Source organism: Vipera ursinii (genome assembly GCF_947247035.1).
Source record: "Vipera ursinii genome assembly, chromosome: 5".
In the NCBI taxonomy this organism is placed as follows: Eukaryota; Metazoa; Chordata; class Lepidosauria; order Squamata; family Viperidae; genus Vipera; species Vipera ursinii.
Genome location: NC_139518.1, coordinates 59,682,523 through 59,703,968, shown reverse-complemented (window position 1 = coordinate 59,703,968; position 21,446 = coordinate 59,682,523). Strand labels below are relative to the sequence as shown.

At 40.3% G+C, this 21,446-nt stretch overlaps 1 protein-coding gene across 1 annotated transcript in view; it reads right to left on the bottom strand.

The window, feature by feature from the left end:
* Positions 1-13,755, bottom strand: part of LOC310641655 (scavenger receptor cysteine-rich domain-containing protein DMBT1-like) — a gene marked incomplete at both ends in the record, with an annotated part of 38,846 nt that extends 25,091 nt beyond the window's left edge. The window contains one exon of the mRNA XM_083364892.1: positions 13,641-13,755. Within this exon, the coding sequence (XP_083221018.1) occupies positions 13,641-13,755 (115 nt within the window). The remainder of the gene's footprint in view (positions 1-13,640) is intronic.
* Positions 13,756-21,446: the final 7,691 nt, after the last annotated feature.

Below are 21,446 nucleotides of genomic sequence, written 5' to 3'. Positions count from 1 at the left end.
TGGATTTAAGAGAATTTCATATCCAACTAAGACTTCCCCCCCCCCAACATATTATCTAACTGCCAGACAGGCAGCACCTGTGTAGTTTAAAAAAACCATTTGTTAAATGACGGAAACTGCCACAAAAAAAGAGATAAAATTAAATATCCAGAGTGCTTATAGTTCTTTCCCATATATCCAGATCAGTTCTGTGTCCTTAGTTCTGAATGGCTGTACAATAAGGAAGGCAGATGCCATTAATTTCCATTTCAGATCAGGATTCGTTTGAGTTTCTAGACTTTTCCAGAAGCTAAAGAATGTTGAAATTACACAGTAGCAAAGAAACAAATTACTGAATTTTAGGTACTCATCTCTAGGCTGAGCAACCTATATCAGGAAAGTCTATGCATATATGTGTGTGTATGTTTATTGTTTTTTAAATAGTGAGACAAGGTTTTACAAGAGCAAAATTTATTTATATTTCACAGCTGGATATGAATAAGTTATTATGAAGATGTTGCTGTAGAGATGACCAGGCTGAGCCCAAGGGAGGAAATCAAACGAGTCATAAGGAACAAGTGCCTTCACACACACAAGGCCAGCTCAACTTGAATTCCTTCCTATTCTTAGCTCCTGTGCATTTCCCTTAATGGTCACTTGGGCAGATTTTTCTAGAGAACTTAAGCTTGCAATAAATCTTTATACTCATTTGAACTGCCTGAATCTCCTAATTTCCCAGATGCTTGACAGTTGTGTTAATTCAAAATTACCTGTTGATCGAAGCCATTCTGGGTCTGTCAACAACAAAAGAAGAAACACGAGGCATTAAATCTACACATTATTGTACACATTATTGATCATGATAAAGATACTTCTGTTTTGGTAACTATTTTCTGCTGTTCTAGGGAAATATGTAAATAGCTAATATTTTTGTTGATAAATTGCAGAATCAGAGGATTTTATGTACTGGGAAAATTCATGTAAATCAGATTTGTAGGTACATAGCTACAGGGAAAAAAGAATTATTTGGACAACATCCAATCCTATAAGTACAAGTAGTTCTCAACTTACAACAGTTGATTCAGTGACTCTTCAAGTTTACAACAGCACTGAAAAAAGTAACTTATGAGTGTTTTCACACTTACGACCTTTGTAGCATTCCCATGATGTGATCAAAATTCAGGTGCTTGGCAACTGACTTATGACGGTCGCTGTGTCCCAAGGTCATGTGATCACTTTTTGCAACCTTCTGACAAGCAAAGTCAAGGGGGAGCCAGATTCACTTAACAATCCTGTTGCTAACTTATCAGCTGCGATGATTCACCTAACAACAGTGGCAAGAAAGGTCGTAAAATGAGGCAAAATTCACTTAACAAATGTCTCACTTTAACTACAGAAATTTTCAGCTCAACTGTGGTCATAAGTTGAGGATGACCTATAAATGAAGAAGACCTTAACTATCTGGGAGTAATATATGTAACATATAGGTCAAATAAATAGTAACAAAATCCTATCAGCTACCTTAGTATGAAGCCCTCCTTGATGTTAGAGCATGTCATGTTTCCAGCCAATACAATTTGTTGACTTATGGCTAATATAGCCGGTACTTCTGAAAGATGCCATGTTGGTGCTGCTTGTTCATATGGATATGGAATTGTACTTTGAACACTACACAATTTGAAATAAGTAGCTTAAAAGCCTCCAGTGATGAAACACCAACAGCTCGAAGGCGAGCTGTTAATTCTTCTCATTGTTAAGTTTTCTGCTTAATACCAGATTGCTTCTCTCCTTGATTAGTTTCCATCCATTGTTTCTTGTCTTGCCTTCTGGTGCTTTGGAAAATAAGTCTTCTTTATGGCAGCCCCTCAAATGCTGGAATACTGCTATCATGTCACCCCTAGACCTTCTTTTCTCTAGGCTGGCCATAACCAGTTCCTGCAACCTTTCTTCTTATGTTTTAGTCTCCAGACCTTTAATCTTCCTAGTTTCTCTTCTCTGCACTGTTTCAAAATCTCAACAATGTTTTTTGTAATGTGGTGACCAAAACTGGATGCTGTATTCCAGGTGTGGTCTCACTAAGATTTTATAAAGAGGTATTAGTGCTTCATGTGTTTTTGATTCTATGTCTCTGTTTATACAACCAAGAATTGTATTAGTTTTTTTGGCTGATGCCGCACACTGTTGGCTCATATTTAAATGATTGTCCTCTAGCACTCCAAGGAAGCGCTTGTAGGAACGGATGTTCATCTGAGTCCATAAAGCTATATTTCTTCTTGCAAGAAGGCATGGTTCAAGCCTCAATAAACTCTACAAACTAAAATGATTAAATTCTCACTGTTAGTCTCTGAAGGGTCAAAAGGGTATTAACGTTTATAGTTCAAACCTTCTGCACTGTTTTCCAATTTAGGCATTCATTCTTGGGTACAATTCAGCTTCTGAGAAAATGGTAAGAATACAATTTTTCTCATTGTCTTGTATTAGAGATGCCACTGAAGACCCAGTTCCTTGATAGGAGAATATTTCTAGCTCAGGGTTGAAATGAGAGGTAGCACTGACGATGCAACCTAGTTTGGGTAATGAAACCTCTGCAAGAAAACAACCAAGCTCAGAGAGCACCAAGTTCCCTTACTTTATAGCTGATTCCCACATCATCAGGGTCTAAGTTCCTATATTTGTAGTTACCCAAAGACCCTGGAGAGGCATTTCCTGTTATTTAATGGTTTGGGGGAGAGTTTTGCATGCATACCCGTGAATTCTTAAGCTCCTTTTTCAAAATATTTGTAATCCCCTCTTAAACATACAGAAATACGTCTGTGGTGCACGTCACCTGACTGAATCTGATGCTAGAGGGGGGTTGATATGGTTCCATGGGGACTGCAGTTCAGTCCAAAGCCAATTGCCTCAACATTCATTTTTTCATTTGGACTGGTGCGTGAACTGGTTCACACAATAAGGCAATGCCAAAAGAGTCAGGATGGTGTGGAGAGATGTTATCTGTGCTGGGTCAAAATTACATATTTGAAATTATGCTTGAGGCAAATCTAGAAAGAAATTTGTTATAGAGATATAGTACTTTTTCTTATATAATATACTATATATCTTTAAAGCAAATTATGGATACCAGAGTGTAAATATGTATAAGAATGGCAGTAAGTGTTTCAGCAGAGTTTTCAGCAGAAAACAGCAGCAACAATATTATTTATAAAAAAGCAAAAGACTTACAGACAAAAGCTTTTCCTAGGGTTGGTCTTAGACTTGGTCTTCGTGTTACTGGTGTTATTGCCGAATTACCTGTAGAAGCAATAATAGAATCAAAATGCTAACGCAGGGGTGTCAAATTGCAGGTCCGCGAGCCGGATGTCTCATGCCGAAACAGCGCCCACCACATTGTTGGCAATGGAAAAAAAGTTGCAATACATTGCGACACGTCATGTGATTTTGTGAGTTTGACACCCTTGCATTCATGAGTTGAGATGACATTGCAAAATATTTTTCCAGATAATTTTAAACGAATATATCATGTAAACTGGAAGGCTAGTGAATGCTTACAAAGTACTCTGACAACTAAACTCTAACAATATAACCTACTGTATTGCATGCCTCAGTTATCTATTTTATACATTTGTCAAATAAGCAATCGTGATTAATAAAATAATGCAAAGCAAGTACACAATTCAAGTTACATGTGTGTATAATGGCAGTGAAGTGCAAGAAAGATATAAAGTCTCTTTCTCTCTGCCTTGCACACAAACCAAAGAACATAATACAAACCCAAATCCTCTCTAGCTGGTTTGAATAATATAACGAAAACTTTCTCTCCCCATTGCCACTATTCCTGAAAAAGCAAAAATGGATTCAAGCAGACAAAACACTATGTCCATACACCAAAATTAATGGGTTGATTAAACTAAAATTCAGGAACTGTCACGGGCAGGAGTATTTTTCTGATTTTGTACACTTGTAATGGCAGGAGAGCGTGTCTAAGTTAGAAAAGGAAGATAGACCAGGCTACTCAACTAACATATTATGCTGGTAACTCAACATACTTGCATATTAAATCGGAACTTGATTAAGACCTTTCATTTTCTGAGCTGTGTCTATATTTGCCATCCATTTTTAACTCTATTTTTTTTTCTTGCAAAGTATCATAAAATGTAGACAGGTGGCTGAAAAAATGAGTTATAGGTTATGCCTAGGTTATGCCTTTATTTATTTCTTTAACATTTTGAAATGCTAATAGGTGAACTCTCTGTGTAGTTTAGAACAAAATGTGTATACAACAAAATCAAACGAAGTGCAAAATGAAAATCTCATATAAACTAGACAGCAACAAGACGGCCCTTCAATATGTAAAGCAATATAATTTAAAATGCAATTACAATTTAGCAAATGCTAAAGCCTGGAAAAAAGTCTTCACCTGGCACAAAAGTGATGCTAGGGTGGGCATCATTTAAAACCTCCTTAGAAAGTAATTCCAGAATGAGGGCACCACCACAGAAAAAGCTCTCTCCTTTGTAAGTTTCCCCCTCTCATTTTTTGCTGGTAGGGACTGGAGGATAGCCTTGTTAGAGAAACACTCTTAAAATCTGGGCATGAACATAAAGGAAAAGGTGCTCCTTTAAATAACCTGGATGAGTAAAGGCATTTAGGGCATTAAAGATTAAAAAAAAAGACACTGTGGCTCTTTTTTATATGTTTACTGGGTCTGTAAATGTATCTTTTCCCTTTTATTTATGCATGTGGTAAATTGTTCATTTTTGTTTATGTATGTCTCTTTGAAATACGATTATTAACAACATCAAATGAAGAAACAATAAATACAAGGTTGCTAAAATAATTTTATTTAGGCATTTTATTAGGCATAAATTTCAGTGGATGGCAATGGGATAATGTTTTTTTTAACTGGGATTAGATTTTGTGTTTTAAGTAGGTTGTTTTACTGAATTATATGGCATTTTTCAGGTTTTTGCTTGTAAACCATTTAGAAACATGGGTTGTGTGATGGTGTATACAGTAAATAAATACGGTGGTGAAGTGGTTAAGGTATCATGCTAGAATAGTTCTAGTCCCTCCTTAGGCACAAAGCCAGCTGGATGACCTTGGGCTAGTCACTTTCTCTCAGCCCACGGAAGGAGGAAATGGCCAATCATTGAAAAACCTTGCCAAGAAAACTTCAGGGCCTGATCTAGGCAGTACCCACAAATTGGATATGATTTAATGGAAGAAAAAAACAATTTATCTGACAACAAATCATACACAGATAATATCTACAAGCACACTTTGTATGCCTAGTACAGAAGATCAAGAACCTGAAGACTAAAGTGGCCCTCTCGTCCATTTTTCTAACCTTGCGCCAGTCCATCTCTCTCAGCCCTAGGAAGGAAGTGTTAGCCAATCACTTCTGAAATCTTTCCAAGAAAAATGCAGGGATTTGTCTACGCCAGGACTCTTCAAACCTGGCCCTTTTATGACTTGTGGACTTCAACTCCCAGAATTCCTCAGCCAGCGTGCCTGGCTGAGGAATTCTGGGAGTTGAAGTCCACAAGTCATAAAAGGGCCAGGTTTGAAGACCCCTGGTCTACACAGTCCCCAGGACTGAGCACTGACTTGAAGGCACACACACAGAAAAAAAAAACTATAACAGACACTTTGTGGTCTGTTTTCCATAACTGAAATATAATAATTATAAAATTCGTTCAGGGGAAATAATATAAATAGCGGAGAAGTAACACAGTACATGTTGAAAATATCCACAACTGCCCAGAAATACCAGTGAATGAACTTAGTGATATTGCAGGGACCATCCTAATTTTAAAAGGCAGAAGAATGAATACGAGAAGACGGCCAGCATGGCTACATGAAAAGCTTAGGGAAGACCTGGCAACAAACAAATAAAGCGGTAAAAAAGAGATGGAGAGATAAACTACCAAAGTACATACAGGGTGCCTGAAAGTGCAGTGAACAAGTGCTCAGAATGAATGGAGATTAGCTAAGAATGTTAAGAATAACAAGATACAATAGTGATGAATATCTCTTGTGGGTTGGTTTCTGAACGTTTCGCTACCAGGCTAGGTTACATCTTCAGTGGACCAGCACCAGGTCATGGCATACCAGAAACTGGGCGGTGCAAACAAACCAAGCCCCATCCACAGGATCCAGGCAGCATGCAAACCCACGCTCCCTCCGGTCCATGGGAAAACCTCTCTCCAGGGAACTAGTCCCTGGTGTCCAAAAGATTGGGGGCCGCTGAACTAAGAGAATAAAATCCTAGTATGTTATAAAGAAAAGCGGAGATAATCAACAGCTAATGCACGGCCACTTTCACCAATAAGAGAGCAAGAGGCACAGTTGTGATGAACAGGATAAAGTTCAAAATTGAAACTTGAGATGGAAAGAAACATAATCATGCAGCACTTATTTATTATAAAGGAGTTTAAATTTCACCCTCAAAAATTATATCCTTAGGCATTTAAAAAATCAGTTATTTGTCTGGCTGAAGCTTTATGTATTATTCTGAAGAAATTCTGAAGAACAGATTGTCAGGAAAACCCTGGAAATGCCAGATGACCAAATAGGGCAAAATACTCCTTATGTTGAAACAAAGGAGAAACTAGGATCTAGGGAACAACAGATCAGTTAGTTCTACAGAGATAGCCAAAATGTCAGAGAAAGCCGTGAAGTGATCAAGAACAATTTTCGCCAAATTAATCTTATACCATTTTTGACAGATAACTGGGAATGCTTAGATATAGAATCCTTAACTGCAACAAAGCAGTTGGTAAATTTGCAGACAATATTCTGATTAGCATACTAGTCAATCATGGGTTAGATGGCACGACAATTAAGCAGATACATAGCTGGTATGAAAATATTATTCAAAGAATGTTCATCAATTATTTCTCATGAGACTTGAGTGAGGTATTGAGTGTATTGATATAATATTAAATCCTAATATCTATACCATTAAAAAAACTTGTTTAATAGACAGTTAATAAAGATTAATAAAGCTGGTTAATAGACAGTTAATAAAGATTTAGCACGAGGAATTCTGATCACTGACAGATACTTAACAGCTTAAAAGACACCCCCAAAATTATAGATGGTGGTATGTTAGCTAAACATATATTTAAAGTGAAACTTTGCAATAAGAGAAAAATAGGTTGCACAGTTTGGAAGTTAAGGGGTGAATGGAGCTCATTTTGATATATAAATCATTTAAATATACATACTTTCATATAAAGCTAAATTCTATAATTCAATTCAGAATGTACTACTTCATATGGAATCTGATCACTGCTTTCTAATAGTGAACATTTTCAATTAGCTGAAGATACACAGAATGCAGAGATTCAGTTTCAGCCGTACCCTGTAACTTTTCAAAACAGTTCCCTTTTGGAGAACTTGGATGAAGAAGTCTGATCCATCAACTACACTCTATTGCAAACACCCTGGAGAAGATTAAGTATGGAGTTTACCTGAAAACACTAACAACACCATCCAAGACAGCTTCATTGTTGTGTCCATCTTCCCAACACTTCTCTTCTGTCTCAGGTTCAGACCACCAGCACCTGAATTTAAAAGTTTGTGGCAAAGCAGAGGTGTGGTTTTCTACTTCACTTTGTCTTCACTGCCATAAATATTATCATAAAAGTTTTTCAAGGATCAGTATCTGCAGTTCATATATATGATCTATTTGTCTGCCAACAAGAATGGCATCACACTGATAACAAGTTTCCATGACTTATAGAAAACGTTGCCCCATACTCAATAAAAAGGTAATTACTTCCTTTTTATCGTAAGCTATTTCTTTGTGATAACAAAGCTCTTAGGTGTGCCTCAGATAGAAGAGGTCAAAAAACAAACCAAAACCAGACAAAATCAACTAGGTTTAAAAGATAGAATAGACCTGCATAATCTGCTTGTAGGGTAACGTCCAAAGGCCAACCTCAGAAAGAAGAGGGACTCAAGCTATTCTCCAAAGCACTTGAAGGCAGGACAAGAAGCAATGGATGGAAACTAATCAAGGAGAGAAGCAACCCGGAACTAAGAAGAGATTTTCTGACTGTTAGAACAAGTAACCAGTGGAACAACCTGCCTCCAGAAGTTGTGAATGCTCCAACACTGGAAGTTTTTAAGAAGAGACTGGAAAGCCATTTGTCTGCAATGGTTTAGGGTTTCCTGCCTAAGCAGGGGGTTGGACTAGAAGACCTCCAAAGTCCCTTCCAACTCTGTTATTCTATTCTATTCTATTCTATTCTATTCTATTCTATTCTATTCTATTCTATTCTATTCTATTCTATTCTATTCTATTCTATTCTATTCTATTCTATTCTATTCTATTCTATTCTACTCTATTCTATTCTGTTCTGTTCTATTCTATTCTAAAACTGAATGCAGTATTCCAGGTGTGGTGTTACTAAGAATTTATAAGATGGTACTAATACTTCATGTGACATTGATTCTTTTTTATTGAAAAGTTTTAAAATACATTTTAAAAACATAAACTCCCTCCCTCCCCCTCCCCTCCCACTTACCCTCCCTCTCCCTCCCCCCCCCAACTTCCCAGAGCTGAATACAGGGTATTAACTTTACAAACTTAAGCTAAAATATGCTAACTAACTAAAAAAAACACCTTAAATTCTATCACACTTTAACTCCCCTTAAACATAACTAAATTACTAACTAATAATGAATAACTAATAATACATCATATAAAACTAATACTTATTCAAATGCTAAATGAAACTTTTTAGTCCCATATTTATTCTGAATATATTCGATCCATCTTCTCCATTCCACAATATATCTCTGTTGTGATTGTTCTTTCAAATATGCTGAAATCTTTGCCATTTCCACCAGGTTTGAAATGTGATATTGATTCGGAGACTTCCGGGTGGCAAGGCTCCGTTGCCGGCAGCCATTTAGGCTGTCAGCCCCGTCGCTCCGTAGAACCGCCAAAAACAGCACCGATCAGCTGTTTTGGTGGCTCAGAAGCCCCTTCCTCAGGAGAAGAGGAGGGGGTGAGCGCCCAGGCAGGGGTAGAGCTCTCCCAGACCACCAGAGTTGAAACTCTGGTGGTTGAAGGATTGAGCCCCCCCCCGAAGCCTGAGTTTGCTCCAGGGCTTTGGAGCAGAGCAGGACGCAGCAACCATCCCTGCCAGCGAGAGTGAACTTTGGATTACTTGGATGCAGGCAGAGTTGTACAGGAGACTCATGTTAAAGCAAGTATATGATCTTTAACTCAGTGGATTTTGTGGAGACTTTTTAAAAGTGAAAGTGCACAAATTTGCAAAAATTTTAGCTAATAGATTAATGACACAACAAGTGATACATGGTGATCAAACTGGATTTATAAGTGGTAGACAAATGAAGAATAATGTGAGACATATTGTAGATTTATTGGAATTTTTGGAAAGAAACAACCAGATCCCTGCAGCATTGATCTTTTTGGATGCTGAAAAAGCCTTTGATCAATTGGATTGGCAATTTCTGATGAAACTATTAGAGAAAATGGAATTTGGGGATAAATTTTTACAACCAATTAGGGCAATATATCAAAAGCAAACAGCCCGTATAATAGTTAACAATAGTTTGACTGAACCATGTAATATTGAAAAGGGCACAAGACAGGGGTGCCCGTTGTCACCTTTATTATTTGTTTTAACATTGGAAATATTACTGATTAAAATACGTGATTAGGAAAAAATTAGGGGAGTTCAAATAAGAGATCAGGACTATAGATTGAGGGCATTTGCAGATGATCTGGTTGTTACAGTAACCCAGCCGGACTATTCAGTTGTAGAATTGATGGAGATAATAATGCTATATAGGAAAGTTTCTGGATTTAAGATCAATATACAAAAAACTAAAATATTGTCTAAAAATATGACAGTATCACAAAAGGCTGTTTTAGAAGAATTAACGGGATTTGAAATAGTTAAAAGGATTAAATATTTGGAGATATATCTGTCAGCCTCAAATGTGAAGTTATATAAAAATAATTATGAAATGTTATGGGAAAAAATACAAAAAGAATTAGATAGTTGGAAAAAATTACAATTATCTTTATTGGGAAGAATTGCAGCAGTGAAAATGAATGTTTTGCCAAAATCTTTAGAAAGGAATGTATGGCAATTAAAGCCATATAATATTTTAAAAGAAGAAAAGATTGTACAAACTTGGTTTCAGTATGGGCAATTACAGGCTAGATGGAAAGAGGACCAGAAAACTGGTTTTTCGATGATTGATGAAAACTTGGTAAAACAAATTAGAGATCAAGGTCAAGCACATATAAAAAGGATATATAATGCATTGATAGAAATTGATTCAGAGATGGAACTTGTTAAAGATTGTATGATAAAGTGGGCTCAGAATTTTCAAGAAGTCATAACAATGGATACTTGGGAAAAGATTTGGGTTAGAAATGTTAAATTCACACAGGCCCAAAATTTAAGAGAAAATTTTTATAAAATGTTTTATAGATGGCATTTAGATCCTAAAAAATTAGCAAGTATGTATCCGAACTGTCAGCCTAAATGTTGGAGGTGTGGTTGTGAGGATGCAACATATTTTCATATATGGTGGACTTGTAAAAAAGTCAAAGCTTTTTGGATTAAAATTTGGTGGAATATGCAAAAGATATTTAAGAAAAGGATAAAGTTTTCTCCGCAATTGTTTTTATTGGGTATTATTACAGATACTACTGTTATAGATATTAAGTTGATGTTGAATTTAATTACAGCAGCGAGACTTTTAGTAGCGCAATATTGGAAGAAGGAAGAACTGCCGACTATAGAAGAGTGGACTTTAAAAGTTTCTAACTTGGCGGAAATGGCGAAGATTTCAGCATATTTGAAAGACCAATCGCAACAGAGATACATTGTGGAATGGAGGAGATGGATTGATTATATCCAGAACAAATATGGGACTAAAAAGTTTCATTTAGCATTTGAATAAGTACTGGATCTATATGATGTATAATTAGTTTGTAGTTATTTTATTATTATTTGGACAATGGAGAGTTAAAGTGCGATAGAATTTAATGTTTTATTGTTGTTAGCATATTTTAGATTATGTTTATTTGTATTTTTATACCCTGTATTCAGCTCTGGGAAGTCAGGGAGGGGGAGGGGAGGGGAGGGGAGGGGGGTTGGGGAGAGGGGGGGAGGAGGGGGGGTTTTCTTTGTATTCAAAATGTATTTTAAAACTTTTCAATAAAAAAAAGAAATGTGATATTGATTCTATGCCTCTGTTTATACAACCAAGGATTGTATTAGCTTTTTTTTGGCTGCTGCTGCACACTGCTGAAGTAAATAATATTTACTTTCTATTTACTGTGAACGAGCCATTCAAAAGCCTCACTTCAGTTCAGATAAGTAAGGCTCTGAGTCAAGGGGGAACCAACTTTATTTTTAAAAAATAGGGGAGGGCAGTTTTCTGAATTCTGGAGAAGAAATTTAATCCAGGTTAAACAAAATAGTGATTGCCATGGCTTAGAACTTTGTGAAACACTTTGAGTAGGGCCTGTTTCAACCTCAAAAAGGTTGTTCCAGATGCAGAACAGCCTTCTTTCTTTCTTTCTTTCTTTCTTTCTTTCTTTCTTTCTTTCTTTCTTTCTTTCTTTCTTTCTTTCTTCTTGCAAGAGTTGCAACATTTGGACCTTCCAAGGTCTGATTTCTGAGAAAATGGTATACTGATCAGTTTGATCAAATTTTGAATACAGCATAAGGATCCCAGGATTTCTAATATGGAGAAGAAGATAGGATTCTCCAAGAGTTACTCATTCCCCATATCATTGGAAGTCTTGCAAGCGGATTGAAGCAACTGAAAGGTACTTCCTGCCCTTGCACAGTTCACTGAGTTATTTCATTAAACGTCGCATAGCCTCGCCTTGTCCATTCCACATTGCAGGAGAGATGCTAGTGATGTATCAAGCCTGTAATTCATGGGCCCTTTTCTTGAGATAGACAAGCAATTGTTGCATTTACATACTAATTAAAGGGAGGAACATTAAGGCTATTCTCTGTACTTAGTGCTATTTCTAATAGCGGAGTCTTTTGGGTTACTGAAGAATTATATATATACTAAATTTATCCTGGATTGGCTGCAGCAAAGTATATGGTTAGATCCATGGATGTAGCCAGTTGTGAAAACCAAGTCTTTTTAAAAGTTGATTTTCAGGTCTCTGACCTGCAGATAAATAGGTCAGATTTATGCTGGGGATAGATGAATAGGTCAGATGCTGGGGATAGATGAATAAAGTTGCCAGCCAGAGGAAAGAAGAACAGTAGTATCCCTTCCTTCTGCTCTCCTGCTTTAGTGTGCAGATGACCAACTGACTGGCAACATGGTTTGAAAACAGATGTATTGTTTTTCTGAAAAAGGAGTAAGGCCATCTAAAGCCATCTGAAAGAGTCAGCTATGTGATTTCCTGATGCTGTCAAGTTGCAGTCCATCTCTGCTCTTCCTGAAACAGCTGCTGGTTGCTCTCATCTTAAGAGGAAAACACAGATCTAGCTAACCAAAGACTTACCTAATGTGTGGGGTGAGTCAACACTGAGGGCAACCTAATGGAAACTTTAAAAAATAAAGATGTCACCAGGAAACGTTTCCAAAATGGTAAGATGCATGTAATGTACTGGGCTTGCTTGTTAACACCATGTGGTAACGGCTGGCAGGCTGCTGGAGCAGGGAGCTAGCTAACGGCTCCCAGCATCTCAGACAAACTGTCTCCAGCGCTGCTATTGGTTGCCCCTAGGTGGCAATAGGTGGCTTCAAACCTATTGGCTGCTGCCTAGGGGCCAGGGTATAAATTGCTGCATCCGCAGCCCTGTTCTCTAGTTCAGATCCTGCAAGCAATAAACCATGATCTTTGCTGAACTCACTCGCCTCGTGTTCATTCCTGTGCAACGAACCCAGTACACAACACTGGCGATGAAGTTGGGATCCTGCTTCTCTGTCGAAGCTGAAACTCACTAGGGGAGACGCAGCGCACGCCTGGCGGGAAAAGCAAATCCACCCCCTAAGGTCGGCTAGCTAAGCCATGCTAGCGACCACATGCTCAGAGGACCAGTCCCTGGGCAATGGAGAGACAGGATTCAAAGACGCTGAGATCCAGCTACGAAGACCAGCAGAATGCTCAAGGTCAAAAGGCTGCGAGAATTCGATATCAAGCAACCGGAAGGATGGCCCTCGTACCTGTCCCAGGTCAAGAACAACCTTCAGGCAAACCAGGTCACAGAGGATGGACTGAAGGCCACCACGCTGCTTTGTATGTGCGGCCCAGCAACATTTGATCTGGCCGAAAACCTGTTCGCACCCACGCTGTTGGAATCTGTCTCCTACGCCGAACTGAAGAAGAAGCTCAGAGAACACTTCCAACCAAAGATGTCAGTGATTGCATGGCACTACCCTTTCGAACAATGAATACAGCAGCCGGGAGAGACCGCATCTGAGTACATTGAGGCCTTGAGACAGGCCACATGCCTGTGTCGATTTTCAGATGTCAAAGAGCGACTTCGAGACCGGCTCATCTGCGGCCTCTGCAACAGAGAGCTGCAGCAGAAACCTTTTGCCAGAGAGGTCCTGTCAATCGCAGATGCCCAGAACAAAGTCATGGCAGATGAAGCTGCTGGTGGAGCGGTCCGAATGATCCGGCCCACCAGAATGACGCAACGTGAAGAAGCCATCCACCACGAGGACGCAGAACTCACCAAGGACTCCGAAGAAGATGCCAAAGTCGACAAGTTGCACAGACAACCCGACCAACAGCTCCATAGCAGCAAGCAGCAAGAGACTATTTACAACGCAGATCTCTTGCCTAGATGTCCAGGTTGTGGGCTAATGCCTCCTTAAGTAACACCAGCTGCCTGCAATTAGTGCAGGTTCGCATCCCACCAGGCTCAAGGTTGACTCAGCCTTCCATCTTTCCGAGGTAGGTAAAATGAGGACCCAGATTGTTGGGGGCAATTAAGCTGACTTTGTAATAATGCCGTTTGAGGTGTGTGTGAAAGCCCTAATAAGCAGGCATATACATAGAATGAAGGCTACTGCTAAGCTTGTAAGCCGCCCTGAGTCTTCGGAGAAGGGCGGGATATAAATGGAATTAAAATAAATAAATAAATAAATGTTTGGACTGCAGGTTCAAAACAGCCATGTGCTGGGCCTGCAGAAAAACTGGCCACATCCCATCAGTTTGCAGAGGTCGCCAGAGGGACCAGCCATTGAATTGCCAGTCAGAAGATCTGACCAGGAGAGGTACCGGGGCCCTGAGGCTGTTCAGCATGGGACTTTGCTCAAGCCATAGAAGTGTCTGCCGTACTGGGGCCTGACGCCCCCTTAAACCCAAGTATAGACTTCAGGTGGAGCTGCAAGGGGCCCCCTGTAAGATGGAGCTGGACACAGGCTCCATCATTTCCATTATTTCTCTGGACACATTTAATTCCGTGTACAGTCGCAGTAGGAGATGGGCCAAGCTGAGGCCCTCTGACATACTTTTATCAGATTTTCAGAACACAAAAGTCGTAGTCAAGGGTGAAGCCACCTTGGCCATTAAATTTAAGGGATTTTCAGGGCACCTGGTTGTTGTTGTAGTAGGGGGCCAGAAAATGAGCCTAATTGGGCTCGATTGGTTTGATGCACTAGGCATCCAAGTAACCGGTATCAAGTGGACAAAAGTCGTGAGTCTAGCGTCAGTTTGCAAGGACTTTGCAGACATATTTGATTCAGCCCTAGGAACTTACACGGGCCTGCCAATAGCATTCAAACTAGACCCAAACTTGGTTCCCATCAGGATTAAGCCTTGCAGGGTCCCCTTTGCCCTCAAGCACAAAATAGACATGGAAGTAGACAAGCTTGTGGAACAGGATGTTTTGCAACCAGTAGATGGTGGGGAGTGGGAAACTCCTATTGTAACACCACATTAAGCCAATGGGGAAGTCAGAATATTCGCAGATTATAAGTGCACAATTAACCGGGCCCTTAAACAGCACACATACCCAGTTCCAGTGGTGAGCCACATCCTGGCATCTTTGCAGGGTGGCACCACTTTTGTGAAATTAGATTTGGCACAGGCCTATCAGCAACTACCTGTTGATGAGGCCATGGCCGCAGCACAGACAATTGTGACCCACAGGGGGGCTTTCAGAGTAAAGCGCTTGTAATTTGGTGTCAGTGTAGCCCTGGGCATTTTTCAGGGAATCATGGAACGCACACTCAAAGGAATTCCAGGGGTTTGCTCCTATTTTGACGATGTGCATATTGCCAGGGAATCCACTGAGGTACTAGCAAGGAGGCTCAGAGCCGTCCTGCAGAGGCTGCATGAAGCAGGCCTCAAACTAAAAAAGAGAAAATGCAGCATTGGGGTTCCCTCAACTGAATTTTTGAGGTTTTGCATTGATGCTAATGGCATCCACCCAGCTGAGTCCAAAGTGAAGGCCATTAAGATGACACCTAGCCCTAAAACAAAAGGAGAGCTGCAAGCATTCTTGGGCCTCCTGAACTTCTACCACGCATTCCTTCCTAACAAGGCTGCAGTTGCAGAGCCGCTTCACAGGCTGTTAGATAAAAAAGCTTCTTGGAAGTGGACCAGCATTCACGAAAAAAGTTTTCAGGACCTGAAGGCACTTCTGTCAGTCAGTTCCACTATCACTCATTTCAGGGAGCCTAAACCATACGGGGTGGGGGCAGTCTTGAGTCACTTAGAGAAAGATGGAACCCAAAGGGGCATTGGCGATGGTAGCTGGAGTTAAAAAATTCCATGACTACTTATATGGCAGGGACTTCACAGTCTTCACAGACCACAAACCGCTACTGGGGTTATTCACCACAGACAAACAGACACCCCATATATTATCCCCTAGAATGCTGAGATGGTCTTTTTTTTAATCAGCGTACACGTTTAAGCTGATTCACAAACCCGGCAAAGAAATGGGCCATGCAGACAGCCTGAGTAGACTTCCACTGCCACAAATCGAACCAGATCCGGCCCCAGCAGCCCGCATATTGTCCATTCAGGACTTGCCAGAGTTTCCTCTCCACGCAGGGGACATAGCTGCAGAAACAGCAGCTGATAAGACACTAAGTAGAGTCCTTTCTTGGGTGCACACAGGGTGGCTGGATAAAAGCCCAGGCCCTGAATTTCAGAGTTATTTTACTAGAATTCACGAGCTATCAGCTCACAAGGGTTGCATCTGATGGGGGAAGAGGGTCATAGTCCTCACCTCACTAAGAGACAGGGTCTTACAATCACTGCATGAAGGTCATCCGGGTATTGTCCATATGAAAGCTTTAGCTAGAAGCTACTTATGGTGGCCAGGTTTAGACAAGGCCATTGAAGCCCAGGTGCATGGATGTTACATATGCCAACAATCAAGGTCTGAAATGCCACATGCTCGAGTTCACAGGTGGGAGGAGACTCACACTCCCTGATCTAGAATTCACATAGACTTCGCTGGGCCCTTTCAGGGACAGTTCTTCCTTATAGTGGTCGACAGCCACTCTAAATGGCTTGAAGTAATTCCAGTCTCAAACATGACTACTGCTAGGACCATCCAGGTGCTTAGGAAACTCTTTGCCACACATGGGCTGCCAGATGTCATAGTATCTGACAATGGAGCCCAATTTACAGCAGCAGAATTTCAGGCATTCCTGAAAGCAAACCTCATCAGGCACATTGGCCCCATTTCACCCTTCTTCTAATGGTCAAGCTGAATGCATGGTCTGGACTACAAAAGAGTCACTGAAGCATATAGTGACTGGGGACTGGCATCACAGATTGGCAGATTTTTTTTTACTTTGCCAGCATTCCACGCCCTGCATGGCTACAGAGAAAAGCCCAGCAGAGTTGCGCTGGGGGAGGTGAAACTGGACAGGTTGCATCCAGATAGGGTGACAGCAGAAGCTTCGCGCCCAAAACCCCTGAGGGGGCTGCAAGTGGGCGATGGGGTGTGGGCCAGGAACTATGAGTATGGGAATTTGTGGGTGCCTGGAAAAATTACTAAAACATCAGCCCCCCCTCTTATGAAGTGGGGCTGGAGGGTGGGTGAGTTGTCTGGCGCCACATCAATTAGCTTAGGAAGCGTTTCCCAGAATGGCCACAAAGCGAGGACTTTGTCACATGTCCTTACCAAGGTCCACAAACTGGCAGCCAAGCCGGCCCATGCAAAAACCCTAAACGCTCACACAGCCCAATCAACGAGGAGTTGGCCATAGAGGAGGGAAGCCTGGATGTGCAACATGAGTCCCCTGATGGAGAAAGCCAACCTGATGACTACAGCTGCTGTGCTAACTCTGCTGAACCAACTGACTCTGGGGTGGGCCAACCTGGAAAGGCCAGCCAGTGAGCACTGAGCCACTCTGAATCACTTAAACTAAGAGACACTGGTCTACCCAGCCCAGCGGGCAAGCTGGTAGGCCAGGACATGCCTGGGTCCCCCAGGCGTTCCACAAGGCCATGCAAACCTCCTGCTTATCTGCAAGATTTTGTTCTGAAATAATAAAGCTATAATGTTGTATGTACCCTTCTATTTAATGCTGAACTACAAGATTGTAATGGACAATGGAGCTATAATGTTGTAAGTACTTTATTGTGCTGCTAAGTGGAACCTATTCACACCAGTGTTAAGTCTTTGTAAAGTGTATTGCTGTAATTACTTTCTATTGTTTTATAGTGTTGTTCGTTCTAAGGGGGGAGGGGTGTAATATATTGGGCTTGCTTGTTAACACCACGTGGTAATGGCTTGCAGGCTGATGGAGCAGGGAGCTAGCTAACAGCTCCCAGCATCTCAGACAACCCGTCTCCAGCGCTGCTATTGGTTGCCCGTAGGCGGCAATAGATTGCTTCAAACCTATTGGCTGCCACCCAGGGGCCAGGGTATAAATTGCTGCATCCACAGCCCTGTTCTCTAGTTCAGATCCTGCAAGCAATAAACCATGATCTTTGCTGAACTCACTCGCCTCGTCTTCATTCCTGCGCAATGAACCCAGTAAACAACAATGCAAATGAGAAAAGGCCCAGTAAAAGATGGCATAGGTTAACAAAGTAAAAAAAAACTGGCCTTATCTGAAAAATCTTAGTTATTTGATAACTGTAGACAATGTGAAAACTGAAGCACAAAGCCAAATGAAAATAACTGTTACAAGCAATGGAGGAGATCTATCTAAGGAGAACTGTAGCAGATGAAACAGTTATTAAAAGATGTCCCAGCCAATTGAAGGGAACATAGTGTTCTTAGGTCTCAAATTTGGCACCTGACCAATAGATGAGAAAATCAACTTCTATAGAAGAAAAAGCAAAAAGGAATGGAAATGTTGGCAATCAATAAGCATAAACAAGTGATCCACTTCTTTTCTTTGGAGGAATACATGTGTATTTCAGTGTTTTATTCAGACAATCTTTATTCAGACAATTTTAGCAACATACTAGCATGTCAGTTCTATTACTAAAGAGAGTAAATCAGTAGCGTCTGGAAGCCAAACTTGGCTGAGAGGTATTGGAGATCAAGGCTCTTTGTGCCTATTAGCTTGAATCAAATCATAATTTCTTCAAACTTCGCAAATCTCCAGTTCAAATCAATTTGGGTCCAATTTGTGCAGAGATAATAAAAATGCACTGTAACAGAATCAAACAGGCTTGCAAACAAATTAACTAAATATAGTTATTTTTTCTTGGTTCTTGCAGCAATAATCAAAATGGGGAAGGTTATGTGTTTAAAGTTAAAGGTTCAACACTAGACATTTTCACTGAGCAGTTAAGTAAAAGCTTAAGTATCTGGAGATACTAATTTTCCTGAAACTTCTAATACTTTTGATCATGGATAAATCCGCAGATTTAAAATTGGAGGTTGGTGATACCATGGTTCACCTCCTCACTGGAGGACTAATGAATGTTAGAGACTAGTGTCCAGCCCTACAATATTTAGCTAAAGGGATCCCATAGGAGTTTGTGTTTATACATACAATCCTGTATGGATTTAGGGGTCACTAATACTCTAATATCCCCCTCATGGATGACTGCCTTGTCGTGGCGAAGGGGCTTGCATAATTCAATGAAGCTATGAACTATGCCATGCAGGGCCACCCAAGACAGACGGGTCATAGCAGAGAGTTCTAACAAAATATGATCCACTGAAGAAGGAAATGGCAACCCACTCCAGTATCTTTGCCATGAAAACCCCATGGACAGTACAAAAGGAAAAAAGATATGACGTTGGAAGATGAGCTCCTCAGATCAGAAGGCATCCAATATGCTACTGGGGAAGAGCAGACGGCTAGTACTAGTAGCGCCAGAAAGAATGAAGCAACTGGGCCAAAGCTGAATGGACGCTCAGCTGTGGATGTAACTGGTGGTGAAAGGAAAGTCTGATGCTGTAAAGATTTATTCTCCATTGGAACCTGGAATGTAAGATCCATGAATCAAGGAAAGCTGGACATAGTCAAACAAGAGATGGCAAGACTGAATATCGACATCTTAGGAATCAGCAAACTAAAATTGACAAGAATGGGTGAATTTAATTCAGATGACAATCAGGTATACTTCTACGGGCAAGAATCCTTCAGAAGAAATGGAGTAGCCTTCATAGTCAATAAAAGAGTAGGAAAAGCAATACTGGGATACAATCCCCAAAATGACAGAATGATCACAGTTCGAATCAAAGGCAAACCTTTCAAGATCACAGAAGTACAAGTCTATGCCCCAAACATCAGTGCTGAAGAGGATGAAATTGACCGGTTCTATGAAGCCCTACAGCACCTTATAGAACTAACACCAAAAAATGATGTCCTTATCATCATGGGGGATTGGAATGCTAAAGTAGGAAGCCAAAAGATAACTGGAATAACAGGCAAGTTTGGCCTTGGAGTACAAAATGAAGCAGGGCACAGGCTGACAGAATTTTGTCAAGAGAATACGATGGTCATAGCAAACATTCTTTTCCAACAACCCAAGAGATGGCTCTACACATGGACATCACCATACGGCCAACACAGAAATCGGATTGACTATGTGTTATGCAGCCAAAGATGGAGAAGCTCTATCTATACAGTCAGTAAAAACAAGACCAGGAGCTGACTGTGGCTCAGACCATGAGCTTCTCGTTGCAAAATTTAGGCTTAAACTAAAGAAAATAGGGAAAAGAACTAGGCCACTCAGGTATGAATTAAATCATATCCCTGATGAATATACAATAGAGGTAACAAATAGATTTAAGGAATTAGATCTGATAGACAGAGTGCCTGAAGAACTATGGATGGACGTTCACAACATTGTACAAGGGGTAGCAACTAAAACCATCCCAAAGAAAAAGAAATGCAAAGCAAAATGGCTGTCTGAGGAAGCTTTGCAAATAGCTGAGGAAAGGAGGGAAGCGAAAGGCAAGGGAGAAAAAGAAAAATACACCCAAATAAATGCAGAATTCCAGAGAATAGCTAGAAGAGATAAGAATGCCTTCTTAAATGAAGAGTGCAAAGAAATAGAAGAAAACAATAGAATAGGGAGGACCAGAGATCTTTTCAAGAAAATTGGAGAGATGAAGGGAATGTTTTATGCAAAAATGGGCATGATAAAGGACCAAAATGGCACGGATCTAACAGAGGCAGAAGAGATTAAGATGAAGTGGCAAAATTACACAGAAGAACTATACAAGGACGAGCTTAACATCCCTGATAACCATGATAAGGTGGTCAATGACCTCGAGCCAGACATCGTAGAATGTGAAATAAAGTGGACCTTAGGTAAGCTGAGGTCAGTACAGGCAGGATTTCGAAGAGGCAGAGGAACTAGAGATCAAATTGCCAACATACACTGGATCATGGAGAAGGCTAGGGAGTTCCAGAAAAACATCTACTACTGCTTCATTGAATATGTTAAAGCCTTTGATTGTGTGGATCACAACAAATTGTGGCAAGTTTTTAAAGACATGGGAGTAGCAGACCATCTTATTTGTCTCTTGAGAAACCTATATGCGGGTCAAGAAGCAACAGTGAGAACTGGACACGGAACCACTGATTGGTTCAAAATTGGGAAAGGAGTCCAGCAAGGCTGTATATTGTCGCCCTGCCTTTTTAACTTATATGCAGAGCACATCATGAGAAAGGCAGGGCTAGATGAGTCAAAAGTTGGAATTAAGATTGCCGGAAGAAATATCAATAACCTAAGATATGCAGATGATACCACTCTAATGGCAGAAAGTGAAGAAGAACTAAAGAGCCTCTTGTTGCGGGTGAAGAAGAAGAATGCAAAAGTTGGGTTGAAACTTAACATTAAGAAAACCAAGATCATGGCATCTGGCCCTCTCAATTCCTGGCAAATAGATGGGGAAGAAATGGATATAGTGACAGATTTTATTTTCCAGTTAGATGTTTCAACCAGCTCCCCTTATTGAGGCTGATTAACTCTTCATTTCCCTGTTATTACAAGTTCTTCTGTTTCAGTTTCTTTTAAAAAATTATTATTATTTATATAAATAATT